Source organism: Leuciscus leuciscus (genome assembly GCF_965113295.1).
Source record: "Leuciscus leuciscus genome assembly, chromosome: 18".
NCBI classification, from domain to species: domain Eukaryota; kingdom Metazoa; phylum Chordata; class Actinopteri; order Cypriniformes; family Leuciscidae; genus Leuciscus; species Leuciscus leuciscus.
In genome coordinates this window covers 3377557-3396932 of record NC_138742.1, presented here as the reverse complement: position 1 = coordinate 3396932, position 19376 = coordinate 3377557, and the positions used below count along the sequence as shown (strand labels likewise).

General features: G+C 40.5%; 3 protein-coding genes across 3 annotated transcripts in view; 1 reads left to right on the top strand and 2 right to left on the bottom strand.

Annotated features, from left to right (window-relative positions):
- LOC309480260 (uncharacterized protein) overlaps positions 1-4203 on the bottom strand; it is a 104817-nt gene extending 100614 nt beyond the window's left edge. Inside the window, exons 1-2 of the mRNA XM_082144671.1 lie at positions 4065-4203; positions 83-191 (exon numbers count right to left, since the gene is read on the bottom strand). The gene's annotated coding sequence lies outside the window, so the exon portion shown is untranslated. The remainder of the gene's footprint in view (positions 1-82; positions 192-4064) is intronic.
- A 2737-nt stretch (positions 4204-6940) lies between these two features.
- Positions 6941-12660, top strand: LOC309480959 (ceramide-1-phosphate transfer protein-like). Its single transcript, XM_082145729.1, has 4 exons — positions 6941-7264; positions 7372-7442; positions 7676-7860; positions 9749-12660. The coding sequence occupies exons 1-4, from the start codon at positions 7192-7194 to the stop codon at positions 10311-10313; spliced, it is 894 nt and encodes a 297-aa protein (XP_082001855.1). The 5' UTR covers positions 6941-7191; the 3' UTR covers positions 10314-12660.
- Positions 11701-19376, bottom strand: part of LOC309480259 (E3 ubiquitin-protein ligase TRIM11-like) — a gene marked incomplete at its 3' end in the record, with an annotated part of 24300 nt that continues 16624 nt past the window's right edge. Inside the window, exon 7 of the mRNA XM_082144670.1 lies at positions 11701-11724. Coding sequence (XP_082000796.1) covers positions 11701-11724 — 24 coding nt within the window. The remainder of the gene's footprint in view (positions 11725-19376) is intronic.

Here is a 19376-nt window from a genome sequence, read left to right as displayed (position 1 = left end):
GGATGTTGCATGTTAAATGCTGTTTTATCTTACAACATAAGTTATGTAGTACTGTTTATTTCAAAGTCAAAGAATGTCTAACCAGTCTCCAAAACTAGCTTATAAGCTCTGCCCTTAACTTCTGGTCTGAGACTGCTGATCTGTCCTTTCAGATGGGCTCTGTGGCACTGCAGATACTATTGAAAAAAGAACTGTAGAAAAAGAAAAGAAAAAAAAGTCGAAAAAAACTGAAGAAACTAAATATGTGTCGCTGGGAGCCACAGTACAGAAAATGTAACAGGTTTTTACAGCAACATTTTAATTCCATCATAAGATCTTTTATAAAAGACAACACAGAAAATAAGTAAAAGTGTAATTTTTCAAACAAATAACCTACTAAATAAACATTTGTATACACCTGGTGCCATTTCTGTAATGGAGTTTTCACTGTACTTAGTTTATTATGTCTGCAGTTCAAGTACTTCATGATTCTGATATGTTACATGAACACAGACTTTAATTTTTATTAACATTCTTATACTGCTTCATGCTATTAAACTAGTGAATTTACATTTCCATCGCTTATCTGTGAATGAATATCAGATTTGTACGTTAATTTCAGGGTTTCTGAAAATAAATGTTGTTTGAAGAAGCTTCCAGCTCATCTGTTCAGTTTCACTTTCACTGAAGTCTTTACACACATGCAGTTGTGTCATATAGTTCACATAGTGCTCACAGAAGAAACCAGCAGAAGTTTGTGAGAATAGCATGTTTAAAATGTAAACTTGTTAAATGGAGATAATACATGTCTGTACATGCTGGATATTGATAGTTTCGTCACAGAAATCTGTCAGCTGAAGAAAGAGAAGGCGTCACTTGGAGGTAAAGTTGATGGAGAGACACTGAAGAGATTGAGAGTTTTGTACAGGATAAAGATTCATTTCATCTTTAAACTTAGCGCTAACTTACAGATTTGTCTCTTAGAGCCACCAAGGAGACGTCAAGTCAGTAGGCCGATCTATGGCAGCCCTGGTGGCCACGGAGAAGCATCTCTGGTTAATTCTATCTGACATGACAGGGACAGAACTGTCCTATTGGACGCTCCGCTCTTGCCTTCTGGCATCTTCGGCGACTCTGTCACCAAAGAAACAAGCGGCAGCGTTCTGGAGATTTCTTCCTTGCCGGTCTATGGTCCCAGAGACTGCTGGGCGGGAGCAGTCTCGGCCGTCTACGAGCTCCTCGCAGCACAGAGTGCAGCAAAAACAGAGCGTCGCCACTCTGGCTCCTCCACAATAAGGGGGGTCTGGGTGGCGTCCACAGATGAAGCCCTCTAGAGATAGGCATGATCTGAGGACCATCATTATCTCAAAGAAGGCTTCGACAAAGAAGAAGTCCTGATGCCGTCAGACTTCTGAGGGCAGTCCCCTCCGGGGAGAAACGGATTACACCTCATTATACCCTGGCCGTTTCTCTTCGGTGCCCTCAAGGGGCCATTCTGCCAACTCCGCCACCTCAGGTGTTTCGGGGCGCAGTGGTTCCCAGCGACCCTCTGAGGATGGCTGCAAAGCTGGCAGTTCTGTTGTTTTCTGTCGGTTCGCCGCTTCAGGGCACCGAGGTGGCAGCGATTTCCAACGATCCTCTGAGGAGGGTCGCAGCACTGCCAGTTTGGTTGTTCCCTGCCGGTTCGCCGCTTCAGGGTGCTGAAGTGGCTGTTCGACCAATACCAGAGGCCAGTCTCGAGAGGCTGGTCCCTTTAGTAGATTTTCTGGCAGTGTGGAAGCTACTGCCAAATATATCTCATTGGGTCCTGCTCAAGATAGAAAAGGGTTACAGAATTCAGTTCGGTTTACGTCCAACCAAGTTTCTAGGGGTCTTCCCTACGGTGGTGGTCATAGAGCAAGATGTTCAGACTCTTCTATGAAAGGAGGCTATACTTCATTGTTCCAAAGAAGGATGGAGGGTTGCATCCTATTCTAGACCTGCGCCAACTAAATTGCACAGTTCTAAAGCTCAAGTTCAAAATGCTTACACTCAAACAGATTGTGTCACAGATCCGGTCCCAGGACTGGTTCGTCACGATAGACTTAAAGGACGCTTACTTTCATGTAGCCATCCATCCTCACCACAGGAAGTTCCTGAGGTTTGCTTTCGGGGTTGAAGCATACCAATATCGAATTCTTCCTTTCGGCCTAGGTTTCACAAAAATGGTTTCACTTTCACAAAATGCGTGGATGCAGCTCTGGCTCCTCTGACACTCCAGGGCATTCGCGTGTTAAATTATATCAACGATTGGTTGATTCTAGCTCAATTCGACAACGATGCAGGCACGACTATCCCCTGCTCCTATAGTATTGATTCTCTCAGCCGTAAATAAGGGAAAAACTAGGCCAGTCACTCACTGTGAAACAGTTTCAGAGACTGTTGGGTCTTATGGCAGCTGCATCCAACATAATAACTGTTGGCCTTCTGTGCATGAGACCCCTGCAGTGGTGGCTCAAAACCAAGGGGTTTTCTCCGAGGGGAAATCCGTTTCGCATGATCAAGGTCACGCAGCGATGCCTGTGCGCCTTAGTCATGTGGAAAAAACCTTGGATTCTCACCCAAGGCCCAGTGCTGGGGGCTTCTTGTCGTGTAGCGCTAATGACAGATGCTTTCCTCACAGGTTGGGGGGCGACCATGAGTAGTCGCTCGGTGCAAGGTCTGTGGCAGGACCATCTACTTTCCTGGCACATAAATTTGCTGGATATGATGGCGGTGTTTCGAGCACTAAAACACTTCCTCCCAGACCTGACCTGATCATGTACTTGTCCGCACGGCCAACGGTGGTCTCTTTTATCAACCATCAGGGGGGTCTGAGGTCGCGTCACCTATGCAAATTGGCACCCCAGATCCTCCTATGTGCCCAAGGGAAACTGCTGTCTCTCAGGGCAGTATATATCCCTGAGCATCAAAACCAGGGAGCGGACATCGAGGCAGGAGCTGAGGCCCGGGGAATGGAGACTCCACCCCAAGGTGGTGGAGCTCCTGTGGGAGAAGTTTGGTCAAGCAGAAGTAGACCTATTTGCATCTCCAGAGACAGCTCACTGTCCTATGTGATTCTCCATCACGAATGGGGAATTCCCAATCCATGGGGCTGGATGCGATGGTACAGATGTGGCCGAGGCTACACCTGTACGCTTTTCCTCCGATTGCTATTAATTTTTTATTCTATTTGATGTGTCTGTTTTCATCTGGAAGATGTATTTTTTAGAGTGTTTGCTCATCTGCAGAACTTCTCTAAGGCTTTTCCTGTCAGATGCGATATAGACATTTATAAGATGTCTTTAAGATGTTTATGATTTAGAATGTATGTAAAGTTGCTCTTTAAAAGACATCTTGGAGACGTACATGTACTATCTGGGTATGTAAATGAGGGCATATTACAGACTTCTACTGTTTCTAATAACGACTATAAAACTACATAAAAGAGCTTGAAATGTATTTATATATCATTTGTGCCCCAGAAGGAAAGTTTTGTCAAATTAAGTTTAGTTTTGTCCTTCAGAATATAGCTAAACAAACACCCAGCTCTCATATTTATTTATGAATAAATAAATAAATATTTATTTATTCTCATATTTATTTCACCATGTGATTATACTCAATTTTGGTGTAAAATGTATGATATTGAATCAATTATTTAAACATTTTATGTATATGATTATAGAAATAGTCAAACTATTAAAATAAAGTGTTTTCTTTTATTTGAAATTTGAGCGTCAAATGTTCGTTGAACACAAATATCTGAAGTGTTTCTGCACGCGATCGATTCACACAACTTTCTCTGCCCTGTTTATTAGTGTTAGCGAGATTCTATAATGTAGACTAGGGTGAGAAAAGCAGAATTGTGTAATACGGACAGTATTTTTTTTCCAGGTTGTTTTCAGTGGACTTTAGAGCCATAAAGTAAGTAAATGATTAATGTCGCTGCAGAATTGAGACTTAAGGCTAATCACAGTGAGCGACGAGAGAAACAAGTTTCTCACAGCGACCGGATCAAATTTAGATATACAAATACAGTAACTAACAAAATAACTGTTTAGTACCTTTAAGTGTTTTGGTAGTTGATGCTGAAACCGCTGTGAAGGAAAGCCAACGCGACCGCTACTCACGTCATCTTTCCATCTTTTCTGTCTTGTCCTTATAACTTGAATTGATCAGAATTGTGAGCGCATTGACCAGAGATGGAAGAAAGTAAGGTAAGAGGAACTCTCTTGATTATAAAACTTGAAATAACCACCAGTGATTTCATCCGATTGCCTCTCTCTATAACAGACTGTTCATGTAACTCCGCCCACAACTCCGACCAAAGCCACGCCCTCCCAGCCAACATCTCCTGAACAGACGAGTGAGTGAATCTGAAACATCGGACCTTTTTCACAGAGTGATGACGCATTTTAACGGTCATCAGCATCATAAACCCTGCAGTTTTTTATATATATTTTTTTTTTTTGTATTTTTTTTTTTTATGAACATTTATAACACTATACTATATTATATTACCTTTGCATCAAAAAAAGGTAATAACGCTGCTGTGAGGGTGTTTCTAATACAGTGATGGTAAAATTGACATTTTTCTCTTATGAGTTATCAGTCTCTCTCTATTTTTTCCTATATTGAATGTTGTGAGAACACTATTGTGGAGTTTTCCTTTTGCTATTTGTGACCCTGGATGACAAAACCAGTCACGAGTCGCACGGGTATACATTGTACGGGTCAAAATTATCCATTTTTCTTTTATGCCAAAAATCAATATGATATTAAGATCATGTTCCATGAAGATATTTTAAAATCTCCTACCTTAAATATATAAAACATTTATTTTTGTGGGTGAATGCAACACAAGTGCGGACATAAATGAACAACTTTAAAGGCGATTTTCTCAATGTTTCGATTGTTTTGCACCCTCAGATTCTATATTTTCAATAGTTGAATCTCGGCCAAATATTGTCCTATCCTAACAAACCACACATCAATGGAAAGCTTATTTATTCAGATTTCAGATGATGTATAACTCTCAATTTAAAAAAATTGACCCATGTGACTGGTTTTGTGGTCCAGGGTCACATTTGAGCAAATGGGAACATGAAAAATATATTTAATGTAGTCTCTCATTCACCACTATAGAAATTTACCCAAATATGACAACTTCCACTTCTGAGAAACTATGGAAGCCCATTTCCGCCATATAAGATTCATTGTTTAATCTTAATTGTGACATAAAATGTCATAGTTATGACATAGCCTATTTAGTCATTATTATGATATTTAAAAAGTCTGAATCATGACATAAGATGTCGAAATTGTAACATACTAAGCCATAATTTCAACTTTTTAATGTCATAATTTGAACGTATGAAACACTCAGATGACCTACAAAAATGTGCAACAATGCACAAATACTGTTTCCCACAATGCAACTTGATGTATAAATGCAATTACAGTGAGTCGTGCAGATGTCACGTCCTTCTCTGTGTGTGTGTTTCTCCTGCAGTGAGTTTGAGCAGCCCAGAGTTACTGAAAGAGCTGAAACAGCCTCACGCGCTCAAACACGTCTCTGCGCACAAAGGACAGAAAATTGTGTTTCGTGGACGAGGACGACAGGTCAGACACACACACACTAAACGGGACACAAGTTTATTTATACAGAGTCACGCCAACCCTTAGAGGACATGAATAAATATAGATAAACTCAACACACACACACACAGTAGCATTTCCAAGTAGCACAAGCAACATAATATCTTATGCCATGGTATATATCAAAGTACCATGTGACAACTATATATACTAATAATAATAATATATTTCATGTCACCTTTCATACATGTTACATATATAAACAGATTTTTCATTACAAGTTTGAGGTATCAAGACTGTTGTTTTGCTTGTGGGTTTAATTAATCATGTTATATTTAAATAATCTAGAAATATTTCCACTGTTATTTATAAATGTATATTTAAATTGTGTTTCAGAACCAGGAGGCAGAGAGTCACTCCAAACTGCACTAAAACTCAGGAAGTTGCTCTGTCATTGGCCGTTTGAGCTGTCTGTCAGTGCTAAGCCCCTCCCACTGTGGTGATGTCATTATGAGCGGCTCTGGTTCTTCAGTGAACACGGCTGTGATTTTGTGTGCAAGTATGAATGCCAGTTTATCACTCTGTCTGCATGTTTATCTGATGTTTAAGCAATGTGTGTACTATATCAAATAAAGATCTAATCTCAATCTGATGTGTGTGTGTTTGTCTCGTTTTAACTCATGAGTGTGAAGTGCAATACAGTCACACAGAATTGAATTAGTCCAAAATGCTGCTGCTGTATGAAAACCAATAAACTGCCTCATACTTTTTAATTAATTTTGTCTATTTATTCTCAGATCAGACACATTTCTCTCATCATGGTTCAATACTGTCATTTAAAATCAAAATAAAGTTATAGTAAATGTTCTGGTAAGAGAAGCGTTTCACTGTGGTCTATACAATAAACAAGGTTTATTTATTAAATATAATAAAATATGATTTATTCACATTTATTACATATAAATAATATAATTTATTATTAATATTCTTAATGTATTAATATATTAATTAATTAATTACTTAATAAAAAATATTAATGTATTCATATATTTATTATTTTCATTTTGGTTTAGTTAAGGTTTTAGTAATTTTGAGTTTTTTGCTATAATATTTTTTATTATACATTTTTATTTCAGTTTTACTTTGTTATTTAAATTAAGTTTAAACTAAACGAAAATGAGAAACATTGCCTTGAAAACTAGCTGAAATAAAACATGGATTTATTTAATATTTTATTGTTTATGCTTATTTTATTTCAAGTAAATTATTATTTTTATTTTGGTTAATGTTAATAACCCTTGTTTCTGGAAATAATCCACATGTTTATGGATAATTCATATTGACAAATGAGATGTATTACTAAAACTACTACTACGCCTGAATGAATGTCATGTTGTAGTTTTATTTTCTTGAATTCGAATTGCCACCACAGTTGTGTTTTTAGTTAAGCTCAACCCTGCTCTTTACACAAGCCTGAATCAGTGACACGCACAACAGTTCAAAGGTCACGCTGATTTGAGTTTTACTCTGTTGATTAGGAGCATTAGACCGAGAGACGAAGGAGTCACGGAGGAGAACCGAGACGTTATAGCGATGAGAATGCGCCGGTGTGTCGTGACCGCAGTCACGTTGAGTCTGCTGCTGTTCCTCAGCTCTCTGTGGCTGCGTGAGTACATACAACCTTTCACCATCACACACACACACCTTACACAAACACACAACCCCCCTCGAGCTTAAATAACTGCGTTTCGCTGTTTTTCCTGTTCTCTGCAGCTCAAGGAACAGTTCAGAGTTGTGAGGAGTCGTGGCGGCCTTGTCTAAATGTGTTCACACCAAACAGAGAGGTGAGAAGTGACTGAAATACACTAAACTTCAATACTTCACATCACTAACTTTAGCTGGACAATAACTTTATTCTAGAGCTGCTGTAAAGCCAAAACAATCTCTGTTACTTTAATTTCCTATTATCAATGTAAAGCTGCTTTGAAATATATTGTTAAAAGCGCTGTGTAAAGGAAGGTGACTTGACTTGACATTAACTATTACTAGTGCTGATTGACACTCACTTCCTGTCCAGGTGGTTCGGGCTGCTGTTACTGATGCTGCTGATGATGATGCGCTCGGAGGAAATGACATCATCAGAGAGTGTGCTGGACAGCAGTTCCAAGTGTCCCGCCTCCTCCTGCATCTAAGCTCCGCCCTCGGCCCCGCCTCCGACGTGCTGCTGGAACCGTACCTGCTCTGCTGGGAGGAGCTGATCAAGTAGGATACGCTTTTTATTTTTTATTGCAGGAATACATTCAGAAATTTTACAAAAAACACATATCGCCAAAAAAAAAAAAAAAAATGTCCTTTGGGGGTGTTGAGTGTTTTAGGGTATTCAGTAATTTAACATATTTTACCCGTTCTCTCGTGATACTCTTAAAGCTGTAACGATTAGGGATGTGCCGATTCGATACTGACTTTTAGGGGTAAAAGGGTAGCGCTGAAACCCTATTGTAATTGTTCGAATTTCCAAGGATCAGCATTCTCCCATAAAAGTGATCGGGCAGTCTAAACCGTAAATTGTAGAGACTTCTGACCACCTTCTACAACGTCACCAAGGCTCGTCCCAATCGGCCTGATGGTGGCGCTATAGCGGTCAAAAGTACATAATGGCTCATAACTCCTAAACTGTTTGTCAAGTGTCTTTGTTGGAATCCTTGGCTCAATACAAACTATTTTCTCGCACATCTTGGAATCGATCGTGACCCCAGTGAAATTTTTGGGTATTTTCGAATTTTCGAAAAGCCTACTTTTGCGAACTAGTCCTAGGTTTTTCACCCAATCGGAACCAAACCAGTGCAAAAAGATTCTCTGGAGTCTGACTGCCAATAATTGTCGAAAAAAAGTCTAAATTTCACCTTATGTCCGTGACAGGACGCAAAAAATTTTGAAGTGGGCGTGGCCACTTTTACTGAAACGGCTATCTCTTTTGAACAGAATGAGATAATTTCACCAAACTTGGTACACCTATGTATGGGCTCGGTCTGTGGTCGCATGAAAAAGGACGTCCCACTTTAAAATGAAAAAACACAAAAACGGTGATAGCTACGCAACAGTCATTCCGATTGCCTTGAAAACTGGCATGCGGTGTCTTTGTCCAAGGTGCTGCGATTGTCTCCGAGGACATTCATGTTCCTACGAGAAATTTGAGCAGCTGTCAGACAAGGTTAACGGAGATCGATCGGAACGAAACTCGCTGGGCCTGTTTGACCCGCGGCCCTAGAGGCCTGTGAGAAAAACAAAAGAAATCAGACCAACAACCGTAAAGGATTGTGTATCATGCAATGTTTTGCACATGCTCATGACATTCATACATATGGTTGAACTCCTCATTCTGAGCAACTTTGCCTCTAGGACCACCGCTGTCAATCGAATCATTCGTTAAATATAGGAGATTATTACAAAAACCTACTTTTGCGAACTAGTCCTAGGTTGTAGGCTCTACCTCAATAACTGTTATAAAGCTTTAAATCATATATTTCCTTAGTAAATTGCCTGTTTTGGCTGTTTAATGTTCTTTTCCATACAGTATGAACAAGCTTGCTAAATAAAACATAATACCTATTTCCACATGTGCTTAAAGGCCTTAAACCGCTTGAGCCCCAATAATTGCTGTATATAGATATTCGTGTATAGGCCTATAGGATAAACATTAATATATATATATATATATATATATATATATATATATATATATATATATATATATATATATATATTAATGTTTATCCTATAGGCCTATACATGCATTCATTGTTTGTTCATGTTAGTTCACAGTGCATTAACTAATGTTAACAAATACAACCTTTAATTTTAAAGCGTAATAGTAAATGTTAAAAAACATATTAGTAAACGTTAAAATTCATATTAACTAACATTAATAAATGCTGTAGAAGTATTGTTCATTCTTAGTTCATGTTAACTGAGGTAATTAACTAATGTTAACTAATGAACCTTATTGTAAAGCTTTACCAAAAACTATTTTATACATTCCAAAGAAACATTGTTTATAGTGTGTATATATTTATGTAACAATTACTATCACAAATGTATTGTTCATACGATGATTCCTCAGTCTCACACTGATGTTGTGTCTGTGGTGCAGGTTCATGGAGTCTCTAGGCCCTCTGGTGGGCTTTTTCACTCATAAAGTTGAGGAGAAGATCACACTCATCCGACAGCTCTCACTGGAAGAGTCTACAATCTTTATGACTGAAGATGCTCAGCGTGTAGCTCCGCCCCCTCACCATAGCCACGCCTACCACTCAGTGCGTTCCATGCTGGAGGCGGAGCTTCAGAGGGGCGTGGTCTCCTTCGACAGTCAAACGCCTTCCGGGAGTCGGACTTTGCTCCGCCTCCATCGCTCGTTGCTGTGGTTACAGCTTCTGCTGGAGAAGCTAGTGACGGAGCCCGAGGGGCGGAGCATGGGCGAACTGTGTCGCGACGCGTACTTGGAGGTTTTAGCGCCGCATCATCCATGGCTTGTGCAGCGCGCGGCCGAGCTGGTGTTTCATGCGATGCCCGACCGCAAAGTTTTCCTGCAGCTGGTGTGTGTGCGAACGCAGGAAGAGGCGGAGCCTGTGATCCACGTCATCGTCGCGGCGATCCAAGAAATTCACCGACGGACACAGAGAGAGCTGGAGATCAGAAACATGCTGGACCTGCCTTAACACACATACAAACACTCCCAAACAACATAGATATATGTATCTTAAAGGCCCCCTGAAATCAAAATGTACGTTTTTTAGCTTTTACTATGAATATGCTGGTGTGTTCCAAAGCAATGAGAAAATTCGCATTTAGGAGATATAAGCATTCAAATCTTACAGTCTCTCACTTCCGCTAAAATGGATCAGGGATTTTTATGACGTCACCGCGGACTTCAGCTTCTCATCCCATCTTCTGTCCAATCAAATGCTCTCTAGAATCTAAAGCTCCGCCCCCTATGCTATAAAAACCACCTGGCCAAAGCGACCGTTGACGCATCACAGAGCAATATGGGTTTGAGATGTGTGTTCGATTGCTCAAACGCTCAAGTTTTATTCTGTTTTCCAACTGTACGTTGGTTAAGAATGAAATGAATGAATCCTGTACTATTGAATCCAACGTATCATCAGCGCTCAGATTCGCTTCAGTGGTGCTGTCAGTCTGTGAGGTAAACTAAACACTATTGGCTATTTGAAAAGGGGGAGGAGCCATTCAGTATGTCCCGCCTTAGCTTCCTGTTTCAGTGGAAATTATGTCAACACACCATCATACAAAGCTGCGTGTTCCAAGGCACTTCAGTGGTCCTTTAACATATTATATCCACCTTATTATTTTTTTCTGAGTGTCTTTTATTATGTTGTTATGTGGTTGCTAGGTATATTCTTCATGTTGGTGTGAAAATCTGTGATCTTCTGGTCCACCAGGTGAAAATAGTGTGTATCATCACTTATTTGTACACTAGATGTCGCTATTTCACTTTGTTTTTTATAGTTTTGTTAAATTATTTATGAGCGGTTTATCAGGGAAAGTCAAAACTTGTTCAGGAAATGGAAGACATTTTACTATTTTGCTAGTAACAGATTACTAGTTTCTATTGCTCAAACTGTGTCAGACATACAAATACTCAAGTGTTACAGCTCTTTCAAAGCTTTATATTTATGGTATCAACTTTGTCTCATATGTTTCTCTGAGCCTTCAATGCCTTGTAGGATAAATGCAAAATAGACTCAATTATGTCACTATTGTCATATAGTAACTATAGAGCAATAAAGTGAATGTTTATAGCAGCTCCCCAGCGAACAGACTTTTGTTACAGGAACGTTCTCCAAATGTTCAGTGTTGGTTCTGGGAATCAAAAAAATGTCCAGTTTTCTTGACGTTAGAGGAACGTGTTTTAAAAGGTATAATGTTCCTCAAACGTTCTTTCAACTTAATTTCGATTTTAAATTCAACATTCCATGAACGTTGATTAATAACATTCCAAGAACATAAAAATGTCCAGTTTCCTGAATGTTACTAGAATGTTATTTAAAGGTTAGTGTGATGTTCATGAAACATTCTTTCAATCATTCAAACACCTGCTGTGAACAAGCACTGAAAGCAAGAGAAATAAGAACACAAACTACAAGTTTCTTCAGACACAGCCTTAGATGAACTGAAGATAAAAGACATCAACTCTCTCAAGATCTGATTAAACAACTCCACAAACAGCATTACCAGCTTCACTTATTACTAACCAGACTGACTTTAGTTCTGTCAGACGTCTTAATGAGAATTAACAGAGGTTTAGATGTTGATGTCTTATTGAAAATTTTTCGTTTGATGTCACCATTATGGAGATCAGTGTTTGCTTTAGTTGGGCTCTTGACCCTTGACTTTCTTTAAGTTGGTGCTTTATCAGCAATTGCAGATGTTTATGGAGAATATTTCTGCACTGATAAAGCTATTGGTTTAGTGATTAAACAACTGCTTTTACTGTAGTTTTACTCACTTTTGAAATTTTTACGTTATTTGAGAAGAAAGTAATAAACTCAATTGATGTGATAAAAAAGTTTGTAACACTGAAGAAATTTGTGTAAGATTGTCCAAAACAGTTTACAAGTTAAAAACGACACACTTAGACATCAGCACTCGTCACACAAACCTCAACAATGGTGACAATCAAAAAATAATTCAGCTTCATAATTTATTCATGCCGCAATGCATGCTGGGTGCAATGAATGTGTTTTCTTTGCTGGCATGAATAATGTCACCATTGTTGTGTTTCATATGCTGATTGTTGATGTCTGTGAGTGTATAAATGACACAAAACATGTTGTAAACAGAAAGTTGACAATGACAGTGTTATTTATATATACTCACAGAAATCAACATTCAGCATCTGAAATACAGTAATATTGTTACAAATGATCTTTTTCACATTTGTTGGGTTTCATATTTTTCAATAATGCTTCAATTCCTTAAGTCATCAATTACAGAAAAAACGGTCATTTGTCTGATATTTAAACAGACATGTTGATCTGCTTTATCAATAAACACCTGCAATTGCACCAAAGAAAGCAAACACTGATCTCCATAATGGTGACCCCAAACGAAACATTTTCAATAAGACATCAACATCTAAACCTCTGTTAATTCTCATTAAGACGTCTGACAGAAATAAAGTCAGTCTGGTTAGTAATAAGTGAAGCTGGTAATGCTGTTTGTGGAGTTGTTTAATCAGATCTTGAGAGAGTTGATGTCTTTTATCTTCAGTTCATCTAAGGCTGTGTCTGAAGAAACTTGTAGTTTGTGTTCTTATTTCTCTTGCTTTCAGTGCTTGTTCACAGCAGGTGTTTGAATGATTGAAAGAATGTTTCAGGAACATCACACTAACCTTTAAATAACATTCTCTTAACATTCAGGAAACTGGACATTTTTATGTTCTTGGAATTTTATTAATCAACGTTCATGGAATGTTGAATTTAAAATCGAAATTAAGTTGAAAGAACGTTTGAGGAACATTATACCTTTTAAAACACGTTCCTCTAACGTCAAGAAAACTGGACATGTTCTACGTTCCCAGAACCAACACTGAACATTTGGAGAACATTCTTGTAACAAAAGTCTGTTCGCTGGGTCAGTTCATTTGATCTAGGAAGAATTTGATTAGAAAATTAGTCCGTTCATACTACTGACTCTTTGATTTTCCTAGCAAATCTGAACACATTTTGAGACATTATCTCTCCTGAAACTCTACGATATACATTATTATGATTCCATGATTATTTGGGTATTTTTCTCAAGAGAAAATCAGGCACATTTGTTCACCATTTGTGTTTCTTAACTGGTGGGTCACGACTGATGAATGTGCAAGAGGTCTAAGCAGAGAAGAAGCGATGATGAATGCAAACAGAATCACACAGCTAGCCGTGTAAGCATGCATAGTTAAGATAGTAAAACAAACAGAATTATCAGAAAACATTTCCCATATCTCTTGTGGCTGATGTCAAAGGTTGTGTGTCCAATATTTCAGCAGAAATTCATCCGTCACATGGTAGAAACTGAATTCAAGAGACATTTAGAAACCAAAATTGTCAATTGTCCTATTCAGCTCATGTCATATAGTTTATGATAATATTATTTCATTTGTTTGATTTTAAGAAAATAATTGTGTTACTTTTGCACCATAGACATTTTGTACAGTGTCCTGAAGTAAAACCAGTTGAGAACGACTGATCCAGGAGAAACAATTGAGTTATTAAAGATATTTATATTATATATTTGTTGTTGTTGTTGTTGTTGTTTCTATCTTATAGGGTGACACACAGAGGATCAGATTGGGAATTATATCTGTTGAAGATTTTACCAAAGTCTCATTACATAAGATGATAAATAAAGCTCTCAGTATGTAGCATTATTCATATATTTCTCTTTGTATGAAAATTGCATTAACATTCTTCTGTCTTGTCATAAGCCGTTGTTTCTTCGTGTGCACGTGTGTTAACTGTGCTATAGTTTGGCATCAAAAATATTCCCAAGAAGTGAGTTTGGAAAGACAATTCATATAATATACATGTGTTAATATGAAGTATTTTACATTTCTGTCATGACAACTCTGTTTGGCATGGTAATGATGAATATGAGAATGTGTTTGGTCTTAATAGAATAGATCTGCTATGCTGCTACTGCTTCTGCTGTTATTACTACTGCTTCTGCTGTTATTACTACTGCTTCTGCTGTTATTACTACTGCTGCTGCTTCTGCTGCTGTTATTACTACTGCTGTTATTACTGCTCCTTCTGCTCTTATTACTACTGCTTCTGCTGCTGCTGTTATTGCTGCTGATGCTATTACTGCTCCTTCTGCTCTTATTACTACTGCTTCTGCTGCTGCTGTTATTGCTGCTGATGCTATTACTGCTGCTTCTGCTGTTATTACTGCTCCTTCTGCTGTTATTACTACTGCTGTTATTACTGCTCCTTCTGCTGTTATTACTACTGCTTCTGCTGCTGCTGTTATTGCTGCTGCTGTTATTACTGCTCCTTCTGCTGTTATTACTACTGCTTCTGCTGCTGCTGTTATTGCTGCTGATGCTATTACTGCTGCTGCTGTTATTACTGCTCCTTCTGCTGTTATTACTACTGCTTCTGCTGCTGCTGTTATTGCTGCTGATGCTATTACTGCTGCTTCTGCTGTTATTACTACTGCTTCTGCTGCTGCTGTTATTGCTGCTGCTGTTATTACTGCTGCTTCTAATGTTATTACTACTGCTGCTGCTGCTGCTGCTGTTATTGCTGCTGCTGATGCTATAACTGCTGCTTCTGCTGTTATTGCTGCTGCTGATGCTGTTATTACTACTGCTTCTGCTGCTGCTGATGCTGCTGCTGCTGCTGTTATTGCTGCTGCTGCTGCTGCTGCTGCTGCTGTTATTACTACTGCTTCTCATGCTGCTGCTGCTGCTGCTGTTATTGCTGCTGCTTCTGCTGTTATTACTACTGCTTCTGCTGCTGCTGCTGCTGCTGTTATTGCTACTGCTGCTGATGCTATTGCTGCTGCTGATGCTATTACTGCTGCTTCTGCTGCTGCTGTTATTGCTGCTGATGCTATTACTGCTGCTGCTGCTGCTGTTATTGCTGCTGCTGCTGCTGCTGCTGTTATTGCTGCTGCTGATGCTATTACTGCTGCTTCTGCTGTTATTACTACTGCTTCTGCTGCTGCTGCTGCTGCTGCTGTTATTGCTGCTGCTGCTGCTGATGCTATTACTGCTGCTTCTGCTGTTATTACTACTGCTTCTGCTGCTGCTGCTGTTATTGATGCTGCTGCTGCTGTTATTGCTGCTGCTGCTGCTGATGCTATTACTGCTGCTTCTGCTGTTATTACTACTGCTTCTGCTGCTGCTGCTGCTATTGCTACTGCTGCTGATGCTATTACTGCTGCTTCTGCTGTTATTACTACTGCTTCTGCTGCTGCTGCTGCTGTTATTGCTGCTGCTGCTGCTGTTATTGCTACTGCTGCTGATGCTATTACTGCTGCTTCTGCTGTTATTACTACTGCTTCTGCTGCTGCTGTTATTGCTGCTGCTGATGCTATTACTGCTGCTTCTGCTGTTATTACTACTGCTTCTGCTGCTGCTGCTGTTATTGCTGCTGCTCCTGCTGTTATTGCTGCTGCTGCTGCTGCTGCTGCTTCTGCTGTTATTACTACTGCTTCTGCTGCTGCTGCTGCTGTTATTGCTACTGCTGCTGATGCTATTACTGCTGCTGCTGCTGTTATTACTACTGCTTCTGCTGCTGCTGCTGCTGTTATTGCTGCTGCTGCTGATGCTATTACTGCTGCTTCTGCTGTTATTACTACTGCTTCTGCTGTTATTACTACGGCTTCTGCTGCTGCTGCTGCTGCTGCTGTTATTGCTGCTGCTGCTGCTGCTGCTGTTATTGCTGCTGCTGATGCTATTACTGCTGCTTCTGCTGCTGTTATTACTACTGCTTCTGATGTTATTACTACTGCTTCTGCTTCTGCTGCTGTTATTGCTGCTGATGCTATTACTGCTGCTTCTGCTGTTATTACTACTGCTTCTGCTGTTATTACTACTGCTTCTGCTGCTGCTGCTGCTGTTATTTCTACTGCTGATGCTATTACTGCTGCTTCTGCTGTTATTACTATTGCTTCTGCTGCTGCTGTTATTGCTGCTGCTGTTATTACTGCTGCTTCTGCTATTATTACTACTGCTTCTGCTGCTGCTGTTATTGCTGCTGATGCTATTACTGCTGCTTCTGCTGTTATTACTACTGCTGATGCTATTACTGCTGCTTCTGCTGTTATTAGTACTGCTTCTGCTGCTGCTGTTATTGCTGCTGCTGTTATTACTGCTGCTTCTGCTGTTATTACTACTGCTTCTGCTGCTGCTGTTATTGCTGCTGATGCTATTACTGCTGCTGCTGCTGTTATTGCTGCTGCTGCTGCTTCTGCTGTTATTACTACTGCTTCTGCTGCTGCTGCTGTTATTGCTGCTGCTGCTGCTGCTGTTATTGCTGCTGCTGCTGCTGATGATGCTATTACTGCTGCTGCTGCTGCTGCTGCTGCTGTTATTGTTACTGCTGCTTCTGCTGCTGCTGCTGCTGTTATTACTACTGCTTCTGCTGCTGCTGTTATTGCTGCTGATGCTATTACTGCTGCTGCTGCTGTTATTGCTGCTGCTGCTGTTATTGCTGCTGCTGATGCTATTACTGCTGCTTCTGCTGTTATTACTACTGCTTCTGCTGCTGCTGCTGCTGCTGCTGTTATTGATGCTGCTGCTGCTGTTATTGCTGCTGCTGCTGCTGCTGATGCTATTACTGCTGCTTCTGCTGTTATTACTACTGCTTCTGCTGCTGCTGCTGCTGCTGTTATTGATGCTGCTGCTGCTGTCATTGCTGCTGCTGCTGCTGATGCTATTACTGCTGCTTCTGCTGTTATTACTACTGCTTCTGCTGCTGCTGCTGCTGTTATTGCTGCTGATGCTGCTGTTATTGCTGCTGCTGCTGCTGCTGATGCTGCTGCTTCTGCTGTTATTACTACTGCTTCTGCTGCTGCTGCTGCTGTTATTGCTACTGCTGCTGATGCTATTACTGCTGCTTCTGCTGTTATTACTACTGCTTCTGCTGCTGCTGCTGCTGTTATTGCTGCTGCTGCTGATGCTATTACTGCTGCTTCTGCTGTTATTACTACTGCTTCTGCTGCTGCTGTTATTGCTGCTGATGCTATTACTGCTGCTGCTGCTGTTATTGCTGCTGCTGCTGCTGCTGCTGTTATTGCTGCTGCTGATGCTATTACTGCTGCTTCTGCTGTTATTACTACTGCTTCTGCTGCTGCTGCTGCTGCTGTTATTGCTGCTGCTGCTGCTGCTGCTGTTATTGCTGCTGCTGATGATGATGATGCTGCTGTTATTGCTACTGCTGCTTCTGCTGCTGCTGCTGCTGTTATTACTACTGCTTCTGCTGCTGCTGTTATTGCTGCTGATGCTATTACTGCTGCTGCTGCTGTTATTGCTACTGCTGCTTCTGCTGCTGCTGCTGCTGCTGCTGTTATTACTACTGCTTCTGCTGCTGCTGTTATTGCTGCTGATGCTATTACTGCTGCTGCTGCTGTTATTGCTGCTGCTGCTGTTATTGCTGCTGCTGATGCTATTACTGCTGCTTCTGCTGTTATTACTACTGCTTCTGCTGCTGCTGCTGCTGCTGCTGTTATTGATGCTGCTGCTGCTGTTATTGCTGCTGCTGCTGATGCTATTACTGCTGCTTCTGCTGTTATTACTACTGCTTCTGCTGCTGCTGCTGCTGCTGTTATTGATGCTGCTGCTGCTGTCATTGCTGCTGCTGCTGCTGATGCTATTACTGCTGCTTCTGCTGTTATTACTATTGCTTCTGCTGCTGCTGCTGCTGTTATTGCTGCTGCTGCTGCTGCTGCTGCTGTTATTGCTGCTGCTGCTGCTGATGCTGCTGCTTCTGCTGTTATTACTACTGCTTCTGCTGCTGCTGCTGCTGTTATTGCTACTGCTGCTGATGCTATTACTGCTGCTTCTGCTGTTATTACTACTGCTTCTGCTGCTGCTGCTGTTATTGCTGCTGCTGCTGATGCTATTACTGCTGCTTCTGCTGTTATTACTACTGCTTCTGCTGTTATTACTACGGCTTCTGCTGCTTCTGCTGCTGTTATTACTACTGCTTCTGATGTTATTACTACTGCTTCTGCTGCTGTTATTGCTGCTGCTGATGCTATTACTGCTGCTTCTGCTGTTATTACTACTGCTTCTGCTGTTATTACTACTGCTTCTGCTGCTGCTGCTGCTGCGGCTGCTGTTATTGCTGCTGCTGATGCTATTACTGCTGCTTCTGCTGTTATTACTACTGCTTCTGCTGTTATTACTACTGCTCATGCTGCTGCTGCTGCTGCTATTACTGCTGTTTCTGCTGTTATTACTACTGCTTCTGCTGTTATTACTACTGCTTCTGCTGTTATTACTACTGCTTCTGCTGTTATTACTACTGCTTCTGCTGTTATTGCTGCTGCTGCTGCTGCTGTTATTACTACTGCTGCTGCTGATGCTATTACTGCTGTTTCGGTTGTCATTACTACTGCTTCTGCTGTTATTGCTGCTGCTGCTGCTGCTGTTATTACTACTGCTGCTGCTGATGCTATTACTGCTTTTTCTGTTGTCATTACTACTGCTTCTGCTGTTATTACTACTGCTTCTGCTGTTATTGCTGCTGCTGCTGCTGTTATTACTGCTGCTGCTGTGGTTATTACTGCTGCAGCTGTTATTACTACTGCTTCTGCTGTTATTGATGCTGCTGTTATTGCTGATACTGCTACTGTTATTGCTGCTGCTCCTATTACTGCTGCTGCTGTGGTTATTACTGCTGCTGATACTGCTACTGTTATTGCTGATACTGCTGCTGTTATTGCTGCTGCTGTGGTTATTACTGCTGCTGATACTGCTACTGTTATTGCTGATACTGCTGCTGTTATTGCTGCTGCTGCTATTACTGCTGCTGCTGTGGTTATTACTGCTGCTGTTATTGCTGCTACTATTACTACTGCTGCTGCTGCTGCTGTGGTTATTACTACTGCTGTTATTGCTGATACTGTTATTGCTGCTGCTGCTGCTGTGGTTATTACTACTGCTGTTATTGCTGATACTGCTGCTGTTATTATGTATGCCAATTATTATTATGTATGCCAATACATACACAACATGCTGCTGTAAGCAAGTAAGACATGCTGCT